This window comes from Zootoca vivipara, chromosome 3 (genome assembly GCF_963506605.1).
Source record: "Zootoca vivipara chromosome 3, rZooViv1.1, whole genome shotgun sequence".
NCBI classification, from domain to species: Eukaryota; Metazoa; Chordata; class Lepidosauria; order Squamata; family Lacertidae; genus Zootoca; species Zootoca vivipara.
This window is the reverse complement of record NC_083278.1, coordinates 62,083,271-62,110,169: the sequence shown is the minus strand read 5'-3', so window position 1 is coordinate 62,110,169 and position 26,899 is coordinate 62,083,271. Positions and strand designations below refer to the sequence as shown.

The 26,899-nt window shown below is 42.6% G+C and overlaps 1 protein-coding gene across 3 annotated transcripts in view; it reads right to left on the bottom strand.

The window, feature by feature from the left end:
- Positions 1-6,890, bottom strand: part of GRM1 (glutamate metabotropic receptor 1) — a 162,538-nt gene extending 155,648 nt beyond the window's left edge. For 2 of the 3 annotated variants that reach the window (XM_060272734.1, XM_035110664.2), the window contains exon 1: positions 6,176-6,875. In XM_060272734.1, the coding sequence (XP_060128717.1) occupies positions 6,176-6,875 (700 nt within the window). Of the gene's footprint in view, positions 1-6,175 lie in introns of all 3 variants that reach the window. The other variant, XM_035110662.2, reaches the window with a different exon arrangement.
- Between the last annotated feature and the right edge of the window lie 20,009 nt (positions 6,891-26,899).

Below are 26,899 nucleotides of genomic sequence, written 5' to 3'. Positions count from 1 at the left end.
TAAGTTTTTGAAGATCTCTGCAGGTCTCATTTTAGCCTTTAGTGCCTATTGACCAGAGAATTTAAGGAGAGCCCTGCTGGCAGTGAGATGGTACAGAAGCATATGGCTGTGTCATGTTCAAATAGTTGGTACCGTAGTATCTGGTAAAATGATAATCAGATGTGTGGTTTTACCTCAACATATATTTGTATGAACACCCAACAGCCTAAAGCAGGCAGTTGTTCAGGGAACCGGTCCTATGACTAGTGTGTAACAATGGCTGCAGATATCACAGCCACTCAATTGCTCTTCAGTAGAGTGGTGGCAATAATGATGGATGAAACTATTAACTATTGTATTAACTATTTCCTTCAAAATTCTACAGTTCAGTGATATTGGTCTAATTTACAGTGCCATACAAGCCAATTTACAGCCAACACAAATGAGAACTGGCCACTCTGTTCATTCATTCTCAGGGTAGCCCCATTAGGGGAAGGCCCATAGCTTAGTGGTAGAGCAACTGGTTTGCATGCAGATGGAAAGATTTCCTGCCTGAAGTCCAGGAGAACCACTGCCAGTCAGTGTAAGCCATACTGAGCTAAATGGGCCTATGGTCTGAGACCCCCGGGTACAGGGCAGTATATAAATTCAAGTAATAATAATAATAAGGCAGCTTTCTATGTTCCTGTGTCCCATATAAAACAGGACATTTGCAAGTGCCTTCTGAATTTTTTTTATATTATATATAGTAAGGCTCCCCAGAAACCAGTTGGCTCAGAATGTGTGGACTTGTTCTACCGTAGCAATTTGATCCATAGACTAGAACTAAGCTCCTTGGTGCATTCCCCTTCTTGCTTTATCTATCCATCTTGCTCCTTTTGCATTTATTCTGTAGTTCACAACACACATCCCCTCTTGGTGTCAGCCATTCTGTTTCCTGCTTGCTTCAGACTACTGCTCCAGAACTCCCCCTCACATGCACCTCTGAGACGGACTATCCATGCCATTTGCCAAGTTTCAGCCAACAGCAAGAGAGGAACCCACTAATGTGAATGCCTTCCTCGCTACAAGAGGCAAGAAAAGGTTTAAATGCCTCTTCGTTCATTAAGAATATTTTCTTGCGCACCAAATGCAGGCAGTTCCTGAATCCAGTTCAGAGGAAAAACATGCAGCGGCAGGGTGTTTTCTTTTAAATGCAGCAACAGATTACATTAAATGCCTTGAAGCAAGGATGCCTGGTGACAGGCATTTGCACAGACAGATGCAGAGATCCTCTCACTTTGTAACTTGACTGTTGCTTCCTTTCGAAATAATGCACTCCCTGATGTGCAGCTGCAGAACAAAGTTACACGATAATCTGGCAAGATTAGCTGTTTGTGATTTCTCTTAATCGTGTGACTTTATTTGTCTTCTTCTCTCTCTCTCTTCTTTCTCTCTCTCACACACACGCACACACACACACATATAATGTTGAGGGGGGAAATATAGTCAGGCATGTGTTCTCTGATTCTTCTCTAGACCCTACGAATGTGAAGCAACAATGTCCATAACTATCAAATGACATCAAGCTTACCTTGATTGAAAATGCTAAAAAGATTTTTGCAAATGTGTTTGTGGGAAAAGGTAAAGGGACTCCTGACTGTTTGGTCCAGTCGTGAACGACTCTGTGGTTGAGGCACTCATCTCGCTTTGCTGGCCGAGGGAGCCAGCATGACTAAGCCGCTTCTGGCGAACCAGAGCAGCACAAGGAAAGGCCGTTTACCTTCCTGCCGGAGCGGTACCTATTTATCTACTTGTTTGATGTGCTTTCGAACTGCTAGGTGGACAGGATCTGGGACCAAACAACGGGAGGAGAGTTCACCCCATCGTGGTGATTCGAACCGCCGACCTTCTTATCAGCAAGCCCTAGGCTCAGTGGTTTAGACCACAGCACCACCCGTGTCCCACTGTGTTTGTGGTACCTTACCCAAATTGGATCACTGTTATCACCTAAATGGCTACTGCATACCTGCACAAGCTGAAATAAACTGACTGAAACATTTGTGGTGTTGGCAGAATAATGTAAAATTAATGTATAATCCCTACCCCCTTCCCAGACCCAGAAAAGCTGCATATTTACCAAGGTAAAAGATATGGTGGTCTCTTTAAAATATCTCTTTTGGGAAGCAAGATCAATTTCCTACAGAGTGTTTTGACCTGTGGCCATAGGAATGTAGCCAGAGGTATGCCTACTCAGAGTAGACTCAATAAAATTAATTTACATGACTAACTTAAGTCTGTTGATTTCAGCTGGTCTACTATGAGTAGAACCTAGTTGGATACAACCCATATCAAAAAGTAGTTACAATATAGCATTATATAACAAACATTATTTGTTTATTTCACATCCTTTTTTCTCTCTTTTTTTGGGAAAAAATGATCCTTGGGTGGTTTTACATCCCGGCACTAACCAGATCCAGATCTCCTGAGCTATACAGTGTACCCTCAGACTACTCAAAAACACAGATTCCATTTGAAATCTCAAGAAAAACTTATTGGATTTTTCCTGCAATATCCATATGAATGCCACATCACAATCTAACATTTCCAACACATATTTCTCCGTGGTTATTTTTTTCAGTGCAGAAAAACCTCAAAATCTGCCTCGGGAGGGGAGAAGGCCTGTGTGGAATACTGCAGGGAAAAGGATCTGATGAAACCAGGAAACCAAATCACTAACCTATTTAGAAGATTCATTAATGTATCCCTGTTTGGAACTGAGCAACAGCAACTGATCACCAGCTGAAACATATGTGGAGTGGGAAGGTGAGCTCAAAGCGAGTCTAGTATCAGACTATGAGTCAAGCCACACACACACACTCACACACCTTATATTGCTATATCAAGGGTATTACTACTAAACTATTAAAAAATAAAATCAGGCATTTTTTTCCTGGTCTGGAATGGGAATAATGCTTAGACTTTAGCATGTCCTATCTCTTGGTGACAAGTAGTTTTAAAAGGAAGCATTCTCTGCCCCCCAATGTGAGCCCTAATCTCCTCCAAAAGTCCAAGGATATTTGGCTTGGCTGCTTAACTGTCTTTCTGGAGATGACTAATCATGGAATGTTTTCAAACATGAGACTTAAATCACCACTGAAGCATCTCTCACGCTGTTTATGTCAAGTCTGATCATTGAGATTGAGAGGCACTTGACTTGCAAGGAAGCATTCTGGTCAATGTAAGCTTTGCATCTACATTGCAAACCACTGAAACAAGAACTACTTAGGACACCTCGTGTGTGAAAATGCCATTCCTGTGTACAAAACACTGGTACAATTTAACAAAAGGAAACTCACATCAGCACCAGATATGGGCCACATCATGTTTAGACTGAACATTTTTCTCTAAAGAATCACGGTACAGAAGAATGGTACACTCTCTTATCAACAGTTATACAGTTCAGAGTGCCACTAGATGAGGTGTGAGAGATCTGTTTTCAAAATCTCCCACTCTGTTTAAATTTTAAACCACCCATGGTGCCACCACATCACATCAGAGCTGTGGCATTGTGGAAGTGGATGGCTGATCCCTTTTTCAATCTGAATAATCTCCCCAAACTGTTATTTGACCCCTGGGGAAACATCAGATACCAGTATTATTCTTGTATGTTTTCCCCTACAGGGCAAACCACATTTGGTGTTTGGGGAAAACAGCATGAGGGATTGGAATAACTTGCCTCTGCTAGTACTACTGCACTGACCCAATTTTCACCCGCTGCAACTGCTTTTAACTTCTTTTGGGTGATCCAATTTTGATCCAGTTGTGAATGTCCTATCTAGTCTAACCCAAAGTTGTTCTTAAATCAGCAGTGACGGTCAAATCAATAGTCTTTCATTATCTCCTGTCCAGTGGATGACTCCCAGGGCAAAACCATAAAAATACAGTATATCTCTATTGTGAATTGTACAAAATGGAGAGGTATTTAAATTCTAATAGATCTTTTACTGATGCTTATATAACATATAAACAAGAGAACCCCCAAGATAGCAAACTGAAGAGAGGTGCATCCATTTTTCCTCATTTTAAAAAGCAGGATAGTGATTATGATGATGATGATCTCAACACCTTATGCATAGCTGCCAAGTTATCCCTTTTTTACAGGGATTTTCCGTTATGCTGAATAGGCTTCCTCGTGAGAAAAGGGAAAACTTGGCAGCTATGCTTATGTAGTTTACAGAAAGAAGTGTCATAATCTTGTTGGAGGTTTGGAGAATAGAAAACCCCAATAATATTGCAAATTCAGTATTATTTCTTCCTTAATTGGGTTTCGTTGGGATCCTAGATGGACCTTTGTAAGTCCCACCAAACTTTCAAGTAAACATGCATGCAATCAGGATGCACATCTTACATTGCAAATATGTTGGGTGTAAACAAAAATGTACGCAGCAATTGTATCTGTAAAACATTTATGATGGCACACAGTGAGAAATCAGTATGTTGCAAAGCAGACTTGAGCCCCAAATCCCAAAAACATCATAGTAGAAGGGGAGGTTACTTTTAAATTACTTCTTGCTAAGGAATATTTTCACTTTAAAAGGGCAGCTTACTGAAAGATTTTGCAAGCAGTATATGCAATTACTAGTGAAAGTATCATACCCTTCACCTAGGCTTTACAGCATGCACTGATTTTAAAATACATTTCTCAGAATGATTCAGTGACCCCATTTACTTTTGAGGGGGGAATAGAATATGTGATAAATAAAGAATAATCTTCCCCTTCACCTGCCACAAGATTCGGCTATATCCACAAACAGTGTTGTAACTGAGTGCCAGGAGTATGCAACAACTGGGATGAGTTACAGTTATATTATTCCTAGGTTGCCACAGAATGAACTCCATGAATACTAATTCCACATTTTTAATGGCTAACACCACTCCAAGTCAAATCACCTGTGACTAACTGAAGGCTTTCTTATTTCATGAGTCAAGTCTACACTTGTAATTTGTTTCTTTCAGCTATTATTTGATCACAAAAAGTTCATGAAAAATCCTATTTGTTATGTCAAAAAGACATTGAAAACCTCAGTATAACAGGAAATTCAAAATGCAATGCTTAAGAAGTCCAAATTTTGCATGTAAAAAGTCAGTTATTATTTAAACAGATCTCAAAGTAGAACATTTCCCCTTGTGGACAACTTTAATTATTTTTTATCTATTTGTCATGATCTAGCTAGAATTATTGCTTATATTTTCTAATAACATTTCTCCCCAATTCCTTCACTATAGTTTTAAAGTATAGTAAACTTCTTCCTTGTAGTCACTAAAAGATAATATTATCTGGCAATTCACAAAGCATCAACACATTATGACTATTAATTCTTTTGTATAATTGCACACTAAGAGATCTTTGCCCACATCAGTTCATTTTATGAAATATGTAACAACAACATTTTTGGCTCTCATCCTTGCTGCCTGGTAGTGTCCACAGATAACAGATTCCCTAGGGGTCAAATGCCCATATTTTATTTTTTTTAACAACCTTGTTGCTCACAAGAGCAAAAATACAATTGACATGAAAGACATCTTTTTTCTCTCCCTCTCTTCAAGGCAAGCCTGCAGAACCTGCCTCATCGAAAATCTTTAAACTTCATTACTGAGCTGGCACTTTTTCTTTGAGAATGATTTGTTCATGCCATTATTAACTTTGGCTGTAGATTTCCACATCTGCTACCTACTTAATTAGATATGAAAGACTGCTTGAAATTGGAATTATTGAGTCTCTGTGAGGAAGAGGATAAAAAGGTTGGTTTAAGTACAAAGTAACACTACACATATCAGGGGTGTGCAAGTGTGGGTGTGCATGTTTCTTCTTCTAGATGTTCAACTTCTATCATGGATTATACTACAGGAAGGTTCTGTGGGGAGCTGTCTATGGTTGTAAGAGAAAGACTAGTCCAAAGCAAAAGGAAGGAAGAGACCATAAGTAATGCACACATCTAGCAAAGTTAAATGGTTTGGACTTGAACCTTGGAGTAGGATCAAGACCCTCTTCTCTTCTGATATGAAGTCACTCCTTCATAGCAGCAGTTTCTCAAAACTGGCATGATGTTGCCAATCCTTTAGGGTTAAAGTTGTATTGAGACTACAAAGTGATTTATACCTGAAATGCCCTATAGGAGCAATTAATAATATGATATTCTCTTTTTATACCCACCTTCTGTATGGACAGCAGACACATAGGTCCAGTTGTAACGTTTGACTATGTCGAGCATGGCTCTGGCTTGCAGAATGTCCGATGGAACTACCCTCAAGAAGTATTTGTACAAAGTTTTGTCACTCAGGTCAATACTGGTTGCAGAATATGCAATCTGGGGAATATCAAAGAGCTGAAGCAGATTTTGAACCTGGATGGCCACAGAACTGGATCCTGGACCGATGACACCAGCAATGGGCTTTTTCTCCCTGACCTGGTGGTGATATGCAGGGTCAGGCAGGCAGCGGCCAAGAGCATCTTTCTCATCTCGAATGGAGATCAAAGAGTCCCTTATGAATTCAATACTCTGCTCCAAGGCCACAGAGGAGTGCCAACAGGAATCTCGGATTTCACTGCCTAAAGTGATGTTGGGCAGCAAGACTGGGTCTGAATTAATTATATCCAGAGTGTGAAACATGGCCTCAACTCTCTGGATGCCATATTGCTCTCGGATCTCACCACATTTTCTTTCGGGCACCTTCTCAGCTGGAGGTTGGTGATGAACAGAAAAGAGGGCTCCTATAATGACATCACCATCCATTCTGGCTACTGATCTTTGGGCGGAAGCACCTGAGATCAAAACCTTCCTGCCAGCATTCTTGGGGAGAAAGTCCATCTCCAGGAAAATTGCAGGGAAGAACACCAGCAGCACGCCTATCATCTTGTTGCAGGAAGCCATCCAGATTCTGGCGACCAATTTCACGGGCTCTTCCTGCCTGCACATTGTTAAAGATATGGCAATGGCGGCAGATTCGCACCACTGTTTTACTTCTCAAGTGCCTCCGAAACCCATTACAATGTGCCTTTAAAGCAAATTGCCTGGAGGGGCAACAGAAGTCATCATAGGAGTGAATTGTAGCCTGTTGACATAGGAAGAAAGAACAGAACACATTGATCAGCTGAAAATATGTCAAAGCAGAGCTCAGTAAAGGTCATTTTCATCATGAACATCTCTCCCCACCTGCCTGGAATATTAGCAGACACCAAATCAAATGGCTGCAAATAGCAGGTGTCTTTCAATTTCAGATCTCAAGGAGAGAAAGCAGGGAGAGAGTAACAAGGCACAGTTATACTACTGAGACCAACACTGCATAGGTGTGGGTGTGGGTGTCTGCACACACAAACACAATAAAGTAGTGATGCCTTATTGCATGCATGCATATGTAATATACGAAGAATCTTGCATTTATAAACAGAGTGTAGTGTGTGACTTGATATATTCATTTATACCTAACAACCTCCATGTGCAGAAATTGGTATCCCTTATCTACATTCTATTACCTGCATCCTGACACTTAAAGCAAAGAAAAGCCTTTATAAGTTTGAGAACTTCCTTATGTCTTTAATTAGATTTTTTTTTAAAAAAACTTCATTATTAAGTCAAGAACAAGAAAACTATGCTAGTTTAAACATCTTGAGAAAGATGGGGTGTGTGCGCTTCTGTGTAGAATCCTCAGAAAAGAAAATGTCATTTAAAGGTCAAGACAGAATTCTTAAAAACTCTTACAAGATAGAGCCTTTCCCAGCTAGATTAATCTTTGGGTTTTGAAAGGGAGAAAGCTGTAGTTCGACAAAAGAGACAACTATGCAAGCTGTGGGAAATACATATTAGTTACTAAGGCAACCGCAGGCAAAGTCCTGATGTGCTTTTCTGGCACCGCTTGCTTTTCATGCAGACTTTGGGCAGGAGAGGTGACAAGCCAGGCGGCTAGAGTTTAAGTAGTTTAATGCGATTTAAAAGGCGATCGGCTGCTCGTTGGAGATAATTGCTGATTGGAAAGTCGGGTATGCTTCGCTTCGCTCGGCTGCCTTGGCTCCCTGTTGCATGGGCAGGGATTGCTATGGATTTCAGCACCCTGGACAACGTCCACGGCAACCTAGCGAGTTCATCCGTTCGGTGCAACAGAATCTGCAGCTATGCTGCGCGCTTTGCCCCAATAACTTCTTGCACCCGCTGCTTTGGTCTTTTGCACCCACACACCCACACCCACACTACTCTCCAGTCCCCGAAAACACATAGTAGAAATACATACAGAGAATTCCAGTTGCAGCAGCCTCTTCTCCCCACCCTCTATCTGAAAGGCTTTTAATGCCTAAGGAATGAAGCGCTGCTGGTGGGTTTCTATGAAGCAAGCCAGATTTCTAGTTGCCGTCTCCCCACTCCCAACCTTGCTTCGGTCTCTCTCCCCATCCCTCTGAAGGACAGGAGAGGGGAGAAAGGCGAGAGATGAAAGCGGGCAGAAGGACGGTACTGTGTGTAGCAAGTGCCGATTCTCCCCGCACAAACACACACATCTACGGAATCCAGAGAATGAGAGAAACTGGTCACAGGAAGCCGAATTCGTCTGAAATCTAATGGAGAAGGAAGGTCCTTTTGTCTGGCTCTCTTCCCTGCAACGTTATGGTTCGCGCCGGTCCCTTTTGGAGGATTAAACTCAAGACCTACCTGAATCCGAATCGGTGAGGCTGGTCGTTCCTTTCCGTGTCCGAGGGGTTCATTGCCAGTTCTCCTGTTCACATTTCCCTTTGCCACAGTCTGGTACAGGCGAATCGAAAGAGATGGGCTGTACGCGACTGCCCTCTTTCTTCAACGCTGTTTTACCGCATGAAGGAGGGAAAGGGGAGGGGTGTGTGGAAACAGGTCATTCCAGGCTCATCTATTATCTCATGCATAAAGATCAGTCATTCTTTCCCCTTCTTCAACCAGCTCTCAACCCCCTCCCTTTCCATATATATGCGTATATATGTTGTTTTGGACTGTATTTCAATGCCATAAATTCGTTACTTCCCAGTCATACAAGCAAGTATAAGAAACAGGAGAGAGGCTGGTTTCAGAGGTATAGACAGACATGCACATTTGCATCCTGCTGAGAATTTGTTGAGTGAAGATTTCTAACACTGCATCTGAGGATTTAATTTTCCAATTACTATTGCATTAAAACCCTGCCAGAACAAAGCAAAATCCCATGAATTGTCTAGAATGGATTTTTTCCCCCAGCTGAATCTAAAGCTTGCATGCTAAGAGGCATGTAAGATTAAAATAATACCAGGCTGAAAAAAGGCAATTGACCTGAATTAAAGGACTCTCATGTTTTAGTTTATTATATGAAAGTTAAAGTTAGAATAAGACTCCACTGGGAACGCTAGATGCTTTCAGGGCTGATAGTTGCCCTACTTCTGAAAAGGCAAAGACACCTTGTGTAAAGAGACTACTGCAAGAATCCAAGGATCATTTTATGTGGGCTTATTTGCCATGGTTTTCTACCCGTGTGATCTCTGTTACCTTTATACAGTTCATTTATGTGTTACGTTGTGTTTACATTTGTACCAGTATTACTTTTTTTAAAAAAAAACAAAAACCTGTGGACCTGTGAGTTTTATGGTATGTTTTTGGTAAAAAAGAATAATCTTCCTTCTGCCTGAAGGACACCCAAGGTAATGTGCATCCCATAGAAGCCCACTCAACAATTAAAACAATGGGGTTTAAAGTAACTGATGAAAGACTATGGTTAAAATAGCTGCACAACCATTTGCAATGCAATAAAATGTCTTTTTAAAATCCATTCCAGTCTAAATCCAATCATTGATGTGGCCTGACATCTCTTACTGAGAATCAGACTCCAAAGCTGTAATGGCCACCTGTGGGAGCATTCTTGCCTCAAGCCCCACATGTCATTTAAGGAAGGAAGCCTGGTGTAAGGTCTCACCAGCTTATCTCAAAGAACAGGGTTCATATGTGAGAAGACATTCCCAGAGGTAAGATCAAATTCCTTTATGAAATCAAGAGAGACCATGAAGCTACAACAGGGGACAGTGAATCAATCTTTTGCAGAACCAACACGTGAATGGTGACTTATGCGTTAATTGTTTCCCACATAATGGGATTAAGATGACAAGCAGGTAGAGTTTCAGATTAGTTTATGCTTTATCTTTGGAAAATTATTTTAAGAGAGGGAAATTCTCCCCTGAGGAAAAAGTGACAGCTGCTTAATAAAAGCAAGGAAGAAATCCAGGATTTTAGCACAGATGTGATTGGACAGCTATGCTCCCCTCTCAAACAAATGTTACCAACAAAGGCAAGAATTTCTGTCTTCATTCACTATGAAGCCAAACATCTCCAGCCAATGAGGTGAAAATAATCTAGTATTTTTAATCTCTTTTTAGAATTTTTTTTTTGTTGTTATCATACAGTACCTGTGTTGTTTTAAAATGCATATATTGCAGGTAGGTCAATTACACACATACTCACATCTTATGCTTTTGACCTCAGCATTCCATAGGTTCTGGCAGTTGTGTGGCAATATGCCCTCCTTCCCCAGAATAAAGACTCATGACACCGGGATTAAGATTTAATTGGGTGGTTAAGGCCACAACTTTATTAATTATGCATGTAGAGCGGAATTGGCTTAGGCGTTGGAACCTAACAGACTATATCCGACTCCAACCCGTGTGTTGAAGTCTGTGAGAAGTTAACCACCAGAAAGGAGCCCCGCGACGTAGATCTACTAGAGCTCCTCCTGTGGCCACCGAAGGGGCGTGCCTTACGGCCCAGGCAACTCCAGGCTCAGGACCAAGCCTCGCCCCCGGAATCCTTTAACGGAATTAATTCTCCAAATTGGGCAGCTGATGACATAACCTGCCCCTCCTCCATCTAATTGTTATGCAAATTTCCAATGCCTAACCGCTACTCGAGCCCCTCCAGGCTCGCCGCCAACCCGCTCACATGTAATACCACCCTACTTCCCATTTCAAAATTAATTATTTAATTATTTTAACACTTCAACATTATTAAGGGGCTGTGGTCCTAATCTCTTATTCGCCTAGTTATGTACACAAACACGTAACCAATCTCGGATTCCCGTAATTATGTTCTCCAGCCAGATATCATTCCCCATAGGCGACAGATGTACACCGTCATAGCGATAAAGGGCTGCTTCACTCTGTTTCAAACTTGGGTGTGAAACGACTCGGCCATTCAAGGATAACACTCTGCGAATCACAAAGGAATTCAGGCGCCGCCTGGTTCTGTTCAGAGCGATAGGGCAACGTCCATCGCGCCAAATGCGCCTCTCCAGCAAGGAGGACCAAAGCAGCGTCATCCCCGGGCAGGAATCCATTAGGATATCAAAGTCACTGAATATTTTCAATTTCAAGTCCACTGCATTACGGTAGGCAAGGTCATTCTCCCCGAGCTGCAGCACCAGCAGGTCAGGGTAGCCAAGTGAAGCAGCCCGGTTTTCGATGGTCGGCAGCAACTCGTTCCACCTCATGCCTCGGTGAACAGGGGAAGAGAGAGGGAGCTTTTCCCACCCGTGGAGCCCTTTAAAAGACGTGGCCCCGCCCCGACCGACCTCATTGGCTGGTCGGGGTGTGACGCAGGCGGGAACATACCATCACGTAGGGGCTGAGCTTGCAGCCCCTACGTGATGGTACAGTCGGGCAGCCCACAACCCCACCTCCGACGCAGGCGCGGAAGTGGCTTTCTCAGCTCATACCGGTAGAAGCTCACACCTACACATCTATAGATATATGGAGTCACCTGAATAGGTAAAAGTCATACCATAGCAACATACTTTTGAGTGGCCATATTTGACTTCTAAACTGATAGGCATGCAACAAACCAATTTCAATACCCAACGAAGGATGCTTTCTAGAGCATCCATGATTTGCATAACAACAAAAGCACCTTTAATACCTGAGGGGATAAGCTTCTACTCCTTAGGAGGATGGCTCAGGAGCCACAGGATGCTGCTGACATCCCCCATCTCGCCTCCCCCTACTGCCGGACGGGGAAATCTGCCACTGGGTGATCTCTCCAGTGTGGCAACTGAAAGTTCACTGCCATTTCTGTTCTGACAATGGTCTTCCAACAGAGGTGAGGCCAGGAACAGAGAATGCAGAATCCAATGCCCCTTTCACTCCTGCAACACCCCTTCAACAAAGGCCCTAAGTTTATTTTAGCCATGGATCTGGCATAGTTAATTCCCTCCCATTGGATGCAATGGGAGCGAATTTACATAATTCTTTAACAAACGAATGAATGGGCCATTCCCACCTGACTGCTGTGAGTCAGCATTGCTCTGAATGCAATGGGTGGCTGTGCTACAAATCTCCGCCACCCCCAGCATAGGTAGGTTAGTTTATTTACCAGATTTGCAACAATCACAATTCAAGTGACTATGTGTGTTTTCTTTGCGCATACAATGTTTGCATTCTATTTTCTTTCACCAACTTGGCCAGGATACCCATTTGATTTACACAGCTTCAATTCTGAGTCCTGTCCCATCCCTCCACTCCCTGCTAAAAGTGGGATCACCTCCCTCACACACAGCTTGATAACACTCCAAGACCACAACGTAATTTTTACAGAGCCATATATGGATAGTTGTTTCCCATCTTCACAATAGACTGAACCATTTTGCTGAGATTGACAGGCAGAACTGCCAGATCAACTATTACTTATAAACAATCTGGTGTTTCTGGGATATGGCCAATCTGCATTACTAACTCAAGTTCAAAGGAATGCATCAGATTTATCTGTGAACATTTAAAAGTATTATAATAAACTGCAGTATGCATAGAGCATGTAGAAACCTGGAAGTCCGACAAAAGTCATGAGGATGAACAGCAGGTTTAAGATTATAATGGGAACCTCATTCAGTGCTGATTATTTACAGTGCAGAACAGTGCTATGTACATGTTGTCAGTTAGGTGTCAGAACCTCCGAATGGAGGTTCGCGCGTTTTCTTCCAACAAAGTAGTCTAGGGATACTGAATCTCCGCCCCCGTCATTTCCTGCGCAATTCCTGGGTTGGCGGGATCGGCCTTCTTCCCTTGCCTCCCGCTTCCCTTCCCACACTAGGCATGGGCTCCGCTATCTTGCCTGAGCCTCGGTCACCACTTCCTGAGTCGCCGCTGGAGATATCCCCCTCCCCACTTGCACTAGCGCTGGGCGACGAGCTGGTACTTAAGATGGGAGGGACCTGCCTGTAGCTTCTGTCCCTCACATCCACCCCCCCCCCTCCAGGCTCCCCTCCCCCCCTTCCTGAGGGCTCAGAGAGTGCCGGGGACGACTGGAAACCAATAAAGTCCGTGGCATCGGAGCTGGTGGGGGTGAAAATTTCCCCCCAATCCGGGGAATGCCCCCCTTCTCCCTGGGAGGACGGAAAGCCCAAAAAGTCCGTGGCGTCAGAGCTGGTGGGGGTGAAAATCTGTCCCCAGTCCTCTACTGACTCTGACGCTCCAGCCTCCTGGTAAAACCATACCTCCTCTTCTGGTTCCTCAAAACCCGCTTCCCATCTCCATGGGGAGCTGCTCTTCGATTCCCCTCCTGAGGGTCCCTCCCCCTTCCCTTCCCTGTCCCTGTGCCAGGGCTTGGGCTTGTGAGGGAAGAGAGTGTGGAACTCTTCCACTAAGAATTCCTCCTGTATCTCCGTGGCCGGCACCCACTCATTTTGGGATGGCATTGTGTCTTCCCACGCCATGAGATACTCCAGCCCTCTCTCCCCCCACCTGGAAGTCTGACAAAAGTCATGAGGATGAACAGCAGGTTTAAGATTATAATGGGAACCTCTAGCATGATTTGGAGAGATAGGAACATCCTTAAGGCAAAACAAGTAAGAGTTATTGTAGCCTCCTCCAGAAAGATTATTGATAAATAGATGTTTTAAAACACATCTCTGCAGCAATACAGGAAGGCTGAAAGACCTCACATATTATCTTCAACTGAAATATAAATTCCATGATGGTATTCCATTAGCATAATGAATTCCATATAGTCTTTTTAAAGTAAGCAAATCACATAGACTTCCCCAGAGATTCAGTCAATAGGGAGTTTTCATCTCGTGGTGGTTTCAAGCATCTTCAAATGTGAAATATATCTTAATGCATAATCCGGCACCTTGAGACACGTTGTGTGTTTTTGATGCTCTTCGGGGGCTTTAGTCTCTCCCAAGCAATGCATAGTTTATGTTCATGTACTACCTCAGTAATTGCCTGCATTTGTCACAGTATTTTATCCATACTATATGCCAGCTCTCCCCCCCCCCCCAAGTGTGAAGGACTGGATGTGGTAGAACAAGCAGAGGCTCAATTCAGATTAAACAGAAATTGTTGATGATTCATGTTTGAGTTTGCAGTCTGGGATGGAGTTGTGATTCCTGTGAAAGATCAGGTACTTAGTTTGGGAGTATTCCTTCATGCATTGCTCCTGTTGGATAGGCAGGAAGCATTGGTTGTGAAGAATGCCTTGTCCCATCTTTGGCTAGTTTGCCAACTAAGAACTTTCCTTGCCACAGTCATTCATGCACTAGTGAAAGGGAAGCCAATGTGGTACCTTCTAGGTGTATGCAGAAGGGTCATAGCTCTGTAGTAGAGCATCTGCTTGGCATGCAGCTCCCATCTTGAATTTTCAGAATGTTAAGGTAGGCCTGGAAAGACCTCACCTTGAAATCCTAGAGAGCTGCCACTAGTTAGTGTAAAAAAAAAAAACTGGGCCAGTTTGACTGTTAATCTGACTTGGTTTGAGGCAGATTATTATGTTTTGTTGTTGGACTCCAACTCCCATCAGCCCCTGGCAGCATGGTCAATATTCAGGGATGGTGGGAGTTGGAGTCCAATGACAACCAGAAGGCACTATATTGGTACTGATGTACTCTCATCCTCTACACTGGATTAATGGATTACTGTGTGGGACTATCCTTGGAAAGTGTTCAGAAACTGCACTTGGGACAGGTTGCTGACAGGTGCTAGCATTTTGATTCCAATCTGCCCATTTTGAGATGTGCCTCCTGTGGTTCATGTAATGAATGTGACAGAATCCTGAGCTTCTTTCAAACCCAAACAAAAGTTACTTTCAGCATTAAGGGTAATTTCATTTTAAACCAAGTGCCTGGTGTGGATAATATTATGCCCTGGGCATATGAGACTATCCTAAGGGCTGCCAATTTGAGCATCACAACTAATGTATGCTGTATGCTACTAAGCTTTACTGCTAAGTGCAAAGGTAGCCTAAGAAACTGTGAAGATACTATGCTCTGAAATGAACACAGAACTCAATGAGTTCTTGGAAGGAGAAGGAGAAGGAGAAGGAGAAGAAGTTTGGATTTGATATCCCACTTTATCACTACCTGAAGGAGTCTCAAAGCGGCTAACATTCTCCTTTCCCTTCCTCCCCCACAACAAACACTCTGTGAGGTGAGTGGGGCTGAGAGACTTCAACGAAGTGTGACTAGCCCAATATCACTCAGCAGCTGCATGTGGAGGAGCGGAGACGCGAACCCAGTTCCCCAGATTACGAGTCTACTGCTCTTATTAACCACTACACCACACTGGAAGCCATGCAAGCATTTTAAAATAAGGCTGCGGTTCTAATAACGCCACTGAAATTCATTACATTTTCCATGTGTAAGGAGGGTGTGGAAGTTTGCCACAGATTTAATTTAATATATTTGCATTAATGACAGTAAGAGGGGTGGCTAAGCCACAGCCCTCTAGTTGTTGCTGAAGTACAACTCCCATCTCTGACCATTGGCCATGCTGACTAGGGCTGATATAAGTTGTAGTTTAGCAGCATCCGGAGGATCACAGACAGTGCACTCCACACAGCCTATGATTTTCTTTTACAAATATTGGCGCTGGCAGTCTGGAGAAGGTGCAATAAAGCTCATGGATAAAGCTGGCAGCCAAGTGAATTAGTGCATAGCTGGGCTGACAGGTGGGTGGATTGGGAGCTGAAAGCCAGCAAAGCCTGTAGCGATAGTCTGAAGAAAGCTTGATTTTTACCCAAAGGATGGATTGTCAAAGCAGAATCAGAGGCTTTTTAAAGTGCCAGTTGGAATCAACATTGGCCCTTTATGTCACCTTACCTCTGCTGACTAAATCGCTACAGAACTGCCTTCTGGCCATTAGCAATGATGGCACTCAAGTAGCAACAGAGATCAGGCTAGCCGCTCTCTCTTCTGGCCACCTGCCATGAAATATATCTGGGACTAGTAATCAAAGTCCCTCGTTCCAGATTGTTGACATCGAACAACAAAACCCCATGGAAAAGGGGAATATTTGCTGCAAAAGTTAGGGCTTATTCCCCCTCCCATCCCCAACCAAGAAGAAGAAAATGCAGAAGAAAATGCCTGCATCAAATATTTAGCTGCTGCTCTTTGCACCCCTCAGTATCCTACCATATTTAGTTTTTCATTTTTATATATTGCACAAAAGTATTTTAGCAGAATCACAAAAGTCAGAAAGAGCCATTTCCCTTGAGTCTCCTACAATTATGTTGTTGTTGTTGTTGTTTAAGTCTGATTTAAAAAGAAAAAATAAAAATAAATGGAAATTTGGAAAGGGTTATGAAAAAAGTGCATTTTGACATGTTGGAATTGTGACTGATATGAATAGCATAACCCCATTAAAAGTCCTCCATCTCCACTTGTGGAATATAGCTTGACCCTCTAACATAACTCCATTCTGAGCTTAATATGGAAAAATCTCACATAGGTCTATCTTGGGTCATATGTGAAATGAACACCAACTTCCTTGGGAGTTCTAGCTAATCATGGACCATGCAATCATGCACCACCTCCTGAAGCACCTTGCTCTGCTCACAAGTCATTGACCATGTCTACTCAGAAGGAAAGGTAAAGGTAAAGGTCCCCTTGACCATCAGGTCCAGTCACGGACAACTCTGGGGTTGCAGCGCTCATCTTGCTCTATAGGCCGAGGGAGCAGGCGCTTGTCTGCAGGCAGCTTCCGGGTCATGTGGCCAGCATGACTAAGCCACTTCTGGCGAACCCGAGCAGTGCATGGAAATGCCGTTTACCTTCCCACCGGAGCAGTACCTATATATCTACTTGCACTTTGATGTGCTTTCAAACTGCTAGGTGGGCAGGAGCTGGGACCGAACAATGGGAGCTCACCCTGTTGCGGGGTTTCAAACCACTGACCTTCTGAGCAGAAGGAAGTGCCCTTTAAATTAAAGTGGCTTACTTGCAGGTAAATGGGATTTGGAATGAAGCCTAAGCAAGCTTCTGCAGCTAGTAGTGTCATGTGAGTGGAGTTCTGATCAGGAGACTCTCTCACTAACGGAAGTGGGGAAGTGACTTTCAGTAACCTCCCTGCCAATCTGCCACAGAGAGTTGTGAATGGAGCTCCACAGCAGCATTGGGCAGCTGCTGGGTATGGAGAGATGAACAAAAAAAATGCCATCCCACCCCATACTCTGCTAGATACCAGCTCTCTCCATGAAAGGAGCCCTAGCAGAGGGCTAATTAAGATCCAAGTTTGGTAGCTAAAGGGAGGGGTTTTTTAAATGCATACTTAAATCTTAGGGTCATAGTGTTCTTACAATATCCAACAGATAGTGTTCTTACAATATCCAACAGATAGAAGCTTGGATAGATAAGGCTGGTTGGCTCACACTGGTAGAGCTTAGATCACAACAATCTTGAAGGTGCACAAGATAACACTAGTTTTTTATGAGGTGGAAGAGAACCACATACTTGAATTAATATGCCTATGAAAAAATGTCCCTTATTTGCAAAGCTAAGGCATTAGAGGGAAAGCTAGACTGGAAGCCTTCTGCCTGAGATATATTAGCCTTACATATAATGGGAAGCTTGAGTGTGGAAATGCATTCAACCAAGCAACCCCCCTTCCTTGCATTTTAGGGGGGTATGTAAGGTTTGTACTGCATCCCCTTGGTAACAACATGTTTAAAACATAAATAGATGCCGGTAGGCTGAAAAATGGGGTGCAAATGGGGAAAACAAACAAATATGTGAACTGGCTCAAATATCCCCTCGATTCACCCATATTGTTATTTGTACAATGGCAAAGAGGAGAGTAGCTAGATGGAGGAAGGAAATTACACAAGACACCCTTGATGGCAGAAGGGGAGAAGTTAGCCACAACTTGCTTTATTCTAGCTTAACAGTAGCAAGGCAGGCAGGGCATGATAACAATGGTTGGGTCTGCTAAAGCCTTTTATCAAGTCAGACTGTTGGTCTCCCTACTTCAGTATCGTCTACTCTGACTGGCAGTGGCTCTCCAAGCCAGGTACCAGTCAAGAGAATGTCTCAACCCTACTTGGAGATGCCAAGGATAGGCAGACCAAAGACCAGAAGGGAGAAGTTATCTCTCTAGACCTGTCCAACTCTTCCCTTAAGAACTTAATCAGGTCTTGATTGTGGGATTCCCATAGGCATCTGGTTGGCCATTGTGAGATCAGGAGGCTGAGCTAAATGAAACACTGGTCTGATCCAGCAGGGCTCTTCTTATACTCTTAACCTGACCAACTCAGCAAAGGAGATCAGTCTTCCCCAAGTCAAAGCCAAAAAGGGCCACTAATGGCCTGCTACTACCAGTGCAGAGATAGGATACCCTCTATCCTATCGCACAGCACAAAGCAAGTCCACTAATGAAAGCAAGGAACCAGCATTTCCTAAATGGTATTTCCCATCTGCTGAGAAATTAAAGTCATATTCCTTTCTTTAACTAATCTTGCTAAATAAATTCTTGGTAATCTGCAGTCATCCCAGTCAAGACAGGCTCATGGGTTTGTGTTGGTGGGTGACACATCTGTCCACATGTTGCCACCCAGTGGCTGCTCTGGTAAGATCCCCTTCCCAAGGCCATGGCGGTAAATTATATCAGGCATTCAAGTGCAGACCATCCAGTGCTCCCATTATTTTTTGAAAAATGAGGTTGCAAAAGTCTAAGGTGCCTCATTCAATCTTGAGCAGCATAACAAATACAGCAGAGCTGCTCTATTTGTAACCTGGTAGCCCAGTTTGGAAAATAAATTAAACTTTTGATTAAATCAATGTGTTTTAGAGATGCATTTAAAATATGAGCCTTCAGAAAGTTCACAGCATGAAAAAGCGGGAGACAACCCTGTGCTTCCTTGGTTCATTTTGTTTAGTGGTCATTAATACGGTAATTGCCTCATGAATAGAACTGAAATAGCTACACTTTTCAAATTGCAAAGCACTGAAAACTGTGTCTCATTTCCATGTACTGAGGTGTTTTTTTCTTTAGAATTCTCCAGTATTTTTGGAGAGATTTTTTTAAGCCAATATTTAAAGAGATAGTGGGTTTTCTTTTTAGTAACTTCATATTTCTCTTGGTGTTTTGCAGGGCTGTTACCTCTCTTTGTGACTATTTGATTGAGAAATTGAACCCTAGCTTTTAAAATTTACCTGTTAAGATTAAATCAGATATTACGGGAATACAAAGAAAGCTAGAACAACTTAAAATAACAAACTATCTAACTGTACATGAAAAATTCATGTATAGTTTTATGATCAACCCCCCACTTTTTTTTTCCTTGCAGCTGATCTGCTATGAGGCAGTTTCCTGTTTTACACACTGACATTGGCCCTCATGATATTTGACTAACCTAAAAGGAATATTAATGTATAGTTTATACTGGGGCTTCATTAGACCATACATTTCTTGCATTAACTATAGCAGTTTAGGTCCTGTTTTCTTTCCAGCAGCAATTCAACAAAATAGTATCCCCTCATATCACATTTAATCTCTTTTTTTTTTTAAATATTTTTATTAATTTTCCAATTAAAACCAATTATATCACATTCAATATTTCAAATTATACACATATATATATCAATCAAACCGAATGTTATGCCAAATCATCTAAAGAATTTTTTATTTGGGTTCCCATGCTTCAAGAAATTGGGAATTCCTCGCAACTGTCCACTGCCGTCTTTTTTCTAAAGTTCAAATCGTCCTCCAAGTTCATAATAATCCAGATCTTCCCCTTACAGTCACATAGATGTATTCCACTTTCATCCGATTGTTTCCCAGCTGCTGAGATAAATATCAAACAAAGTTTCACAGATGTTCTTTCTCCTGTGTGAGTTAATCAGTCCAGCCTCCCCATAAATCTTCTTAATGGAGCTCCCTGTTGCGTCGAAGCAGCTCGAAGTAGCGCCATCTTAAAAAGCTCAGATCACTTTCGTTTTCTCTCATAGCCATGAAGATTTACGATCATTATAGAATTTACAGCTTTTTCAGGCAGGAGACCCAAACATCAAACCATAAACTCTTGGTAAATTAATGGATCTCCTTGCCCTATAGCTGAACTTAGCTTCAGGTCGCTGCTCCAATTTAAAGTGCGTCACAGCTCATAAATCCTCCGAACGCGTCCAGAACTTCTTCCGTCCGACTAGGGGGGGGGGGCTTTTCTCATCGGCAACTCCACATCTTTAAAAAATATGCTCAGTAACAACAATTATAAAGTTCAACTCACACAGTCTTTTGCTTCTCTTTCACTCCAAACAAGCCAGGACATCGCGTCCGGGAAGGTACGAGGCAACAATATGAAGAAAAAAAATAAAAACTCACTTCCCTTATCGCTCCGTCCCCATCAATCCTTCTTCCAGATGCAGTACAGTCTTTTGACTCCTCTCCCTCAGCAGCATAAATTTCTCAGCAGTAAACAGCGCTTCTTCCCCTCCTTCTGAAGTATGTCCATAGATTTAAGCCTAATTATCTTCTTTAACCATGGAAATCCCCGCCATGCAGATTAGCGTCCGGGAGTCCTGGCCCTCGTAAGTGCTCAGCCCAAGCTCCCCCCACTCCAAAAACAGTCGGAGTGGGTCTGGGGGCATCGCGGGCCAGCGGCCCCTCTCCGTAACCCCCGGAGAGGGTAGGGGGTTGCCATTTACTCCCCTAGCAACCGCCAAATTCCTTACGAAGGTCAGAGAGATGGAAAACAGGTCCGCCATTCCTGCAGGCGGAAACCGGAACCCCACATTTAATCTCTATTGTCTGACGTTCACTCATAGACTTGCTGATTCAGTGGCATTCAAAACAGTTCGCTTATTTATTTTACCATATTTTTAACCTACCCACCTATTTTTCAGGCAATTATTCTCCCCCAAAGCAGCTTGCATCAATTTAAAAGAGGAGCCCTGCCATCAGGCACACAAAGACCCACAAGGGAAAGGAAGTGAATGGAAAAGATAGAGAGACAGAACATCAGCTCCTTAAGGCCAGACTGAAGCAGTGAGCCATAAGCAGCCATTTGTAGTCACCTGGGCCAGGTTGATCTTCACTTGCCAGTGTTCTTGCTTGAATAGCAGTTGATGGCTCTCAATGGATGGGGCCAGAACATCCTCTCATTTTGCTTCTGCAATACTAAAGCAGACTGGAAGTTGGAGCGGAGCGTTCTTTCTGATATGGAGGAAAAAGCAAGCTCCTTCTGTGGCCAGCGAATGGGGCCAGGCTGGCCTCCCCCTTGCCATGAGGTTCTTCCTAGGAGCCTCCCAGTGGCCTTTGGTCCCTCTTACACTGAATATAATCTTCCATCTACAATTCTCTGAAGCACCAAACGGAAGCTTTAAAACATAACTAAATAAATCCTTTCAATCCCATCCAGGGAGTATGTACAGACTTGTGATGTTTTCATGTCATGCAGACATGATGTTTTCATGTCATGTTCCTGAAAGAGAATCACGGGGTGGTGCTGCGGAGGAAGTGTTTTGGACATTAACACAGAATGCACAGTGCTGTGTTGACAGCAGAAGAGAAACTCAGTCTGTTCACATTTTTATTGTACATGAAAAATATGTTAAGACACCTGTGTGGTGACTGTACAGAGCCGAAGAGGATTTTTTAGAGAGAAAACGGATTTAGTACCACAATGGAGATGGATAAATATGAGCTTAGCTAACTGACACAATGTTTTTATGCATTTAAGATTAATTATGGGCACGACCCATACATAGCATCAGTGCCAGTTCAAACATATACTATATTATTGTTATTTTGCTATTGTTGTTGATATTATTAGTATTGTGTTACAATACTCTCTCTCTCTCTCTCTCTCTCTATATATATATATATATAGTATACTATACAATACTATATATATATCACCCTTATTATGTGTATTTTATATACTGTACCACCCTTTGATGAAAGAGCACAGGGCAGTTTAAAACACAGAACACAAATGTCAATACATAACATAATATCTGTACAATATAAAAATCAAAATGGTTATATAATTACAATTGTCGTAAAAAAATGCATAATGGAATACAGATATTTTTTTAAAAAAAGATAAAATACAGATTCTCATAACAGCAACAGCACAAACAAAAAGGAAGGAGAACTTCATCAGCCAGGTATCTAAAATTCAAAAACAGTGCACAAATTCACAATCGTCTCTCTCTGTCCAAAGTAGCTCTTAATCCCAGCCCCACACAGAAAATGACAGACACTCTGAGCTCTCGCCTGGGAGCTTTCCTTTTCTCTCCCAGTTTCTCACCCTGGGAGATGTTCACACTGTTTCTCACTGAGGGTCCTTCACTGAGGTCAAGCAGAAACCTGCCAATTCAAAGTCAGACAAAGCAGAGGCAGTAGGTTCAGATTAGCAATGTCAGGCAAAAGCAGATAAGGGGTCAAGGCAAAGGCAGTTAGCACCCTGGACAGCTCCACGTCACATAGGTTGGAAGTTTGACAATACAGTCTTGAATGCTGCTCCAACAGCCAGCAAAGTCAGATTTAGCCTTAACTGGACTGCAGCTTCCACTGAGTAGCCAGCCTCGCCCATGGTGGTTGGAATCTTGTTTGGGAGCCATTGACTCTGGCAGCTCAGAGCAGCCCAGGATTCTTCTATGATCTCTGAGCTGTCACCCTTAGAGTCTGAGAAAGGCAGTGCAACCTCTTGGGGCTGGAGAAGTGCAGGCATCACCTGCTTCTCTGGTGACGTAACACCTGAGGAGACTGGAACAACCAAGACTGGTTCTGAAGGGACTGGTTCCTCACAGTTGAAGGTAGCCTCTGTACCCACAGCCTCAGTCCCTGAGAAACCCCGAGTCACATGACACCATAACATTTTTTGCACATTTAGTGGGTATGTTTAGGAAGTTGAAGAATTTTGGATGGAGGTGAGGAGGAAATTTATCAGAGAAACCACCATTAAGGGACAACCATCTAGCCTGGTTTATGCAGCAGAATTAAGTGAAAAAATGTGGGGGTAATAGAATGGACTGTACCACTGCAGAATGCAGGTGAACGTATCATTTTTTTTTAATGTAAGGGAACATTAAAAAATGGTATATTCATTTGCAATCTGAAGCAGACCCTCTCTGTCTCTGGGGTATTCCCAACTGACAGCTAGCAGAATAATATACTACACCCTCCTTAGGGTGTTCCAAATTGGCAGCTACTAGAATAATATATTGCTCTCTTCACAACAGTGACATGTATACTGAGCAGCCACAGACTCAAGAGAATTTAAATTGGCTTTGCAGCCACATTTTCAGGGGTGTAAAATGCTTTCCAGCTGTACTTTATGGGTTGGCTTAGTATTTCAGTTATCTAAAGCCAAAATGCTCTTGAGCATAAAACACACACACACAATTTAAGAGATAGTTAACTCTTCACCTAATGAAATGATTGCTATTTCAGAAATGAAATAGGACTACCTAATTAGATATAAGGCCTTCCTTTAAAGTACTCTTTCTTTTTCACTTAGCTCAAATTTTAAACCAAACCTTTTCAGACTGAAGGATGGAATTATTCTCCTAATCATAATAGCACCATTATGGGGGTCAAATATTCATAAGACTCACTTCCGGTGCTGCTGCCATGGTGAACAGCGGATCCCACAATAGCGGATGCCAGCCGTGCAGTTAATTAAGGATAATCTGGGAGTAAAATCCCAGATTTGGGATCACCATGTGTGTAGGCTCTCTGCATGCATATACTGGTACACACACAGAACTCCTCACACATGTAGGACACGTGGGTGGTGAGGATGGGGCCACTGGGTGTGTTGACATCAGGGCTATCTTGTGCACAAGCTCCTCACATGTTCTTTTAATTTTTATCTGAACTCCCCTATTGTCATAGCATATGACATTTCACCAGCATTTAAAGACTAATTGTTGTTGTTGTTTAGTCGTTTAGTTGTGTCCGACTCTTTGTGACCCCATGGACCAGCGCAAGCCAGGCACTCCTGTCTTCCACTGCCTCCCGCAGTTTGGTCAAACTCATGTTTGTAGCTTCAAGAACACTGTCCAGCCATCTCGTCCTCTGTCGTCCCCTTCTCCTTGTGCCCTCCATCTTTCCCAACATCAGGGTCATTTCCAGGGAGTCTTCTCTTCTCATGAGGTGGACATAGTATTGTAGCCTCAGCTTCAGGATCTGTCCTTCCAGTGAGTACTCGGGGCTGATTTCCTTCAGAATGGATAGGTTTTATCTTCTTGCAGTCCATGGGACTCTCAAGAGTCTCCTCCAGCACCATAATTCAAAAGCATCAATTCTTCGGCGATCAGCCTTCTTTATGGTCCAGCTCTCACTTCCATACATCACTACTGGGAAAACCATAGCTTTAACTATACGGACCTTTGTTGGCAAGGTGATGTCTCTGCTTTTTAAGATGTTGTCTAGGTTTGCCATTGCTTTTCTTTTTAGTAGCATTGTAAGACAGAGCTATTGCCTGTCAGCAGCTACCACAGTGAAATTCTTTATTAATAACATTATGCAAAGACATTTCAAATAGGGGATAGAAATTTAGTGCAGTATGGGTGCATGTGTTGATTGTCTGTGTATCTGAAAGAATTTTGGTCTCTTTTTCATCAGAGTCAACTGCCAGTGAAATCCTCTATACCAGGGATAGGAAGTTTATGGTCTTCTAGATGTTGCTGTATTACAATTCACATCATCCCTGATCACTGGCCATACTGTCTGGGGCTGATGGGAGTTGGAGTCCAATAACATCTGGATGATGACAGGTTCCTGACCCCTGTATACTTTGAAATATTTATTTATAATGAGATGGGTACTGAAAAGCCACAAAGCAGACATGCCCTACTGCCCTTCCGAGTTTAGTTCCATCAGTGTGTGTTGCTCTCTGTGTTATCATAGCAATACACCCACCTTTAGGGTCAACTTGAAAAGCCTTAAGTCCCCCACTAAGTAACATCGCCCCAAATAATCTGGATTTTTCACTCAGACCAGACATATAGGATCATTACTTAGTGTAAAAGAACATTATGAACATTGCTGGAAATCCTCTGTGATGTCTGGTGTGTTAGTATACAACATAAGCAATTAAACTGGGGGAGGGAAATAAAGGTATAAAATCCTCTGGAGGTAATTTCCCTACTGTTATATAAAGTTGATTTCTTCACTGATCTGAAACTTAAGTACAGTAACTTTATGCCTGAATAGTTTTATAGTCTGTTGTAAAACATCTCATTTATGCTGGGCTATGTTCTTGTCGGCAAATCTTCACAAGCTTTTTGCACACTTTAATTAAATAATTATCGCCATATCCCTGTGAGTCTTGAAATGTGTCAAAGCTGTTCTACTGAAGCAGACAGGTAGATGTTATTAAACACCTTCTTTGAAAAAAAAAAGTGTGTTGGGTCACTGCAGTTATGTAGTGTCAACATTAACTACCTGCATTTGTCTTCTAATCTTTCATTAAGGTGTTTTTTTTTAAAAAATTTTTTTTATTAAAAGTTGAATTCAACTTGTAAAATTAATGGTTCCTATTCAGTAGCTGCAGAAAGGGTTGTAGCTAAGAAACAGAGCCTCCGGTTTGTATGCCAGAAACCCAAGATTCCCTACCATTTCCAAGTAAAGCTGGGAATATTCCCTGTCTGAACCTCTGGACAGTTACTGCCAGTAAGTGCTGATCAGAGGGGGTTAACCTGTGGCCCTCCAGATATTGTTGGACTCCATCAGCCCCAACCACCATGGCCAACAGCCAGGGATGATGCAGACAATAGTGAGCTAGATGGACCAATGGTTTGACTCAGTATAAGGCTATATTCCTAACTAGTGAAACTTACTGAATGCAGCAAGGTGCATAGTACTTATGACATCATTCCCACCTGCAACCCCACCATAATATTCCGGCATTGTTCCCTTGATGTTCTACCAAGGACGCATTTGCACAGACACTTTACTACTGGAACTTCTCCTAGATCTGTTGCTAGGTATGCATTACCCATCGTCTTCTATTTTGCTCTGTATCCAGTGCATGCAGCAGTGCTTCCATTCCACTGCAGTTTCAGTTCTGCAAAAACATTATTCAGCTTGTTGTGATGATACTACATGACTGACAGGTGGGCACCAGCAAGGGTGGGCAAGAGAGAAGAGGCAGAAGCCTGCTTGCATGCTTCCCTGCCGCCCTCAGCCTTCCACCCCGCTTCTTTCTAGGTTCAGGGCAGCAGCAGCCATTGCCTCCTTAGGATCGCTCAGCCAGGGATGGTTGCTGCTGCTTCCATTTGTTTGCTTGGCCTTTCTCTTTGGGTGGTGCAACAGCATGGATTTGGCTCAGCAGCAGGGAGCCAGAAACAGGCAAAAGGAAGAGCTATTTCTGCCAGCTGACCTGCTTTCTCTTACTCTTATGAACCAAGGGAGGCAAACTTCTGGCTTGTTGGATCCATTTTGCTATGGAACCCCAATTTTATTTTATTTTTATTTATATGTTTCATAAAATTTCTATATGGCTTCGTTGTTGTTGTTGTTGTTTTAAAAAAATCCTAAACATTTTCCAAACCAAATAAAAAAACAATATTATTGGTAAGAACAATTAAGACAATTAAAACCACTAATAATATAAAAGCACACAAGCATTCTAGATGCATGGGTAAGGCTCCCGTAAACAAAAATGTCTTTAGCAGCAGGTGCCAAAAAGAGTAC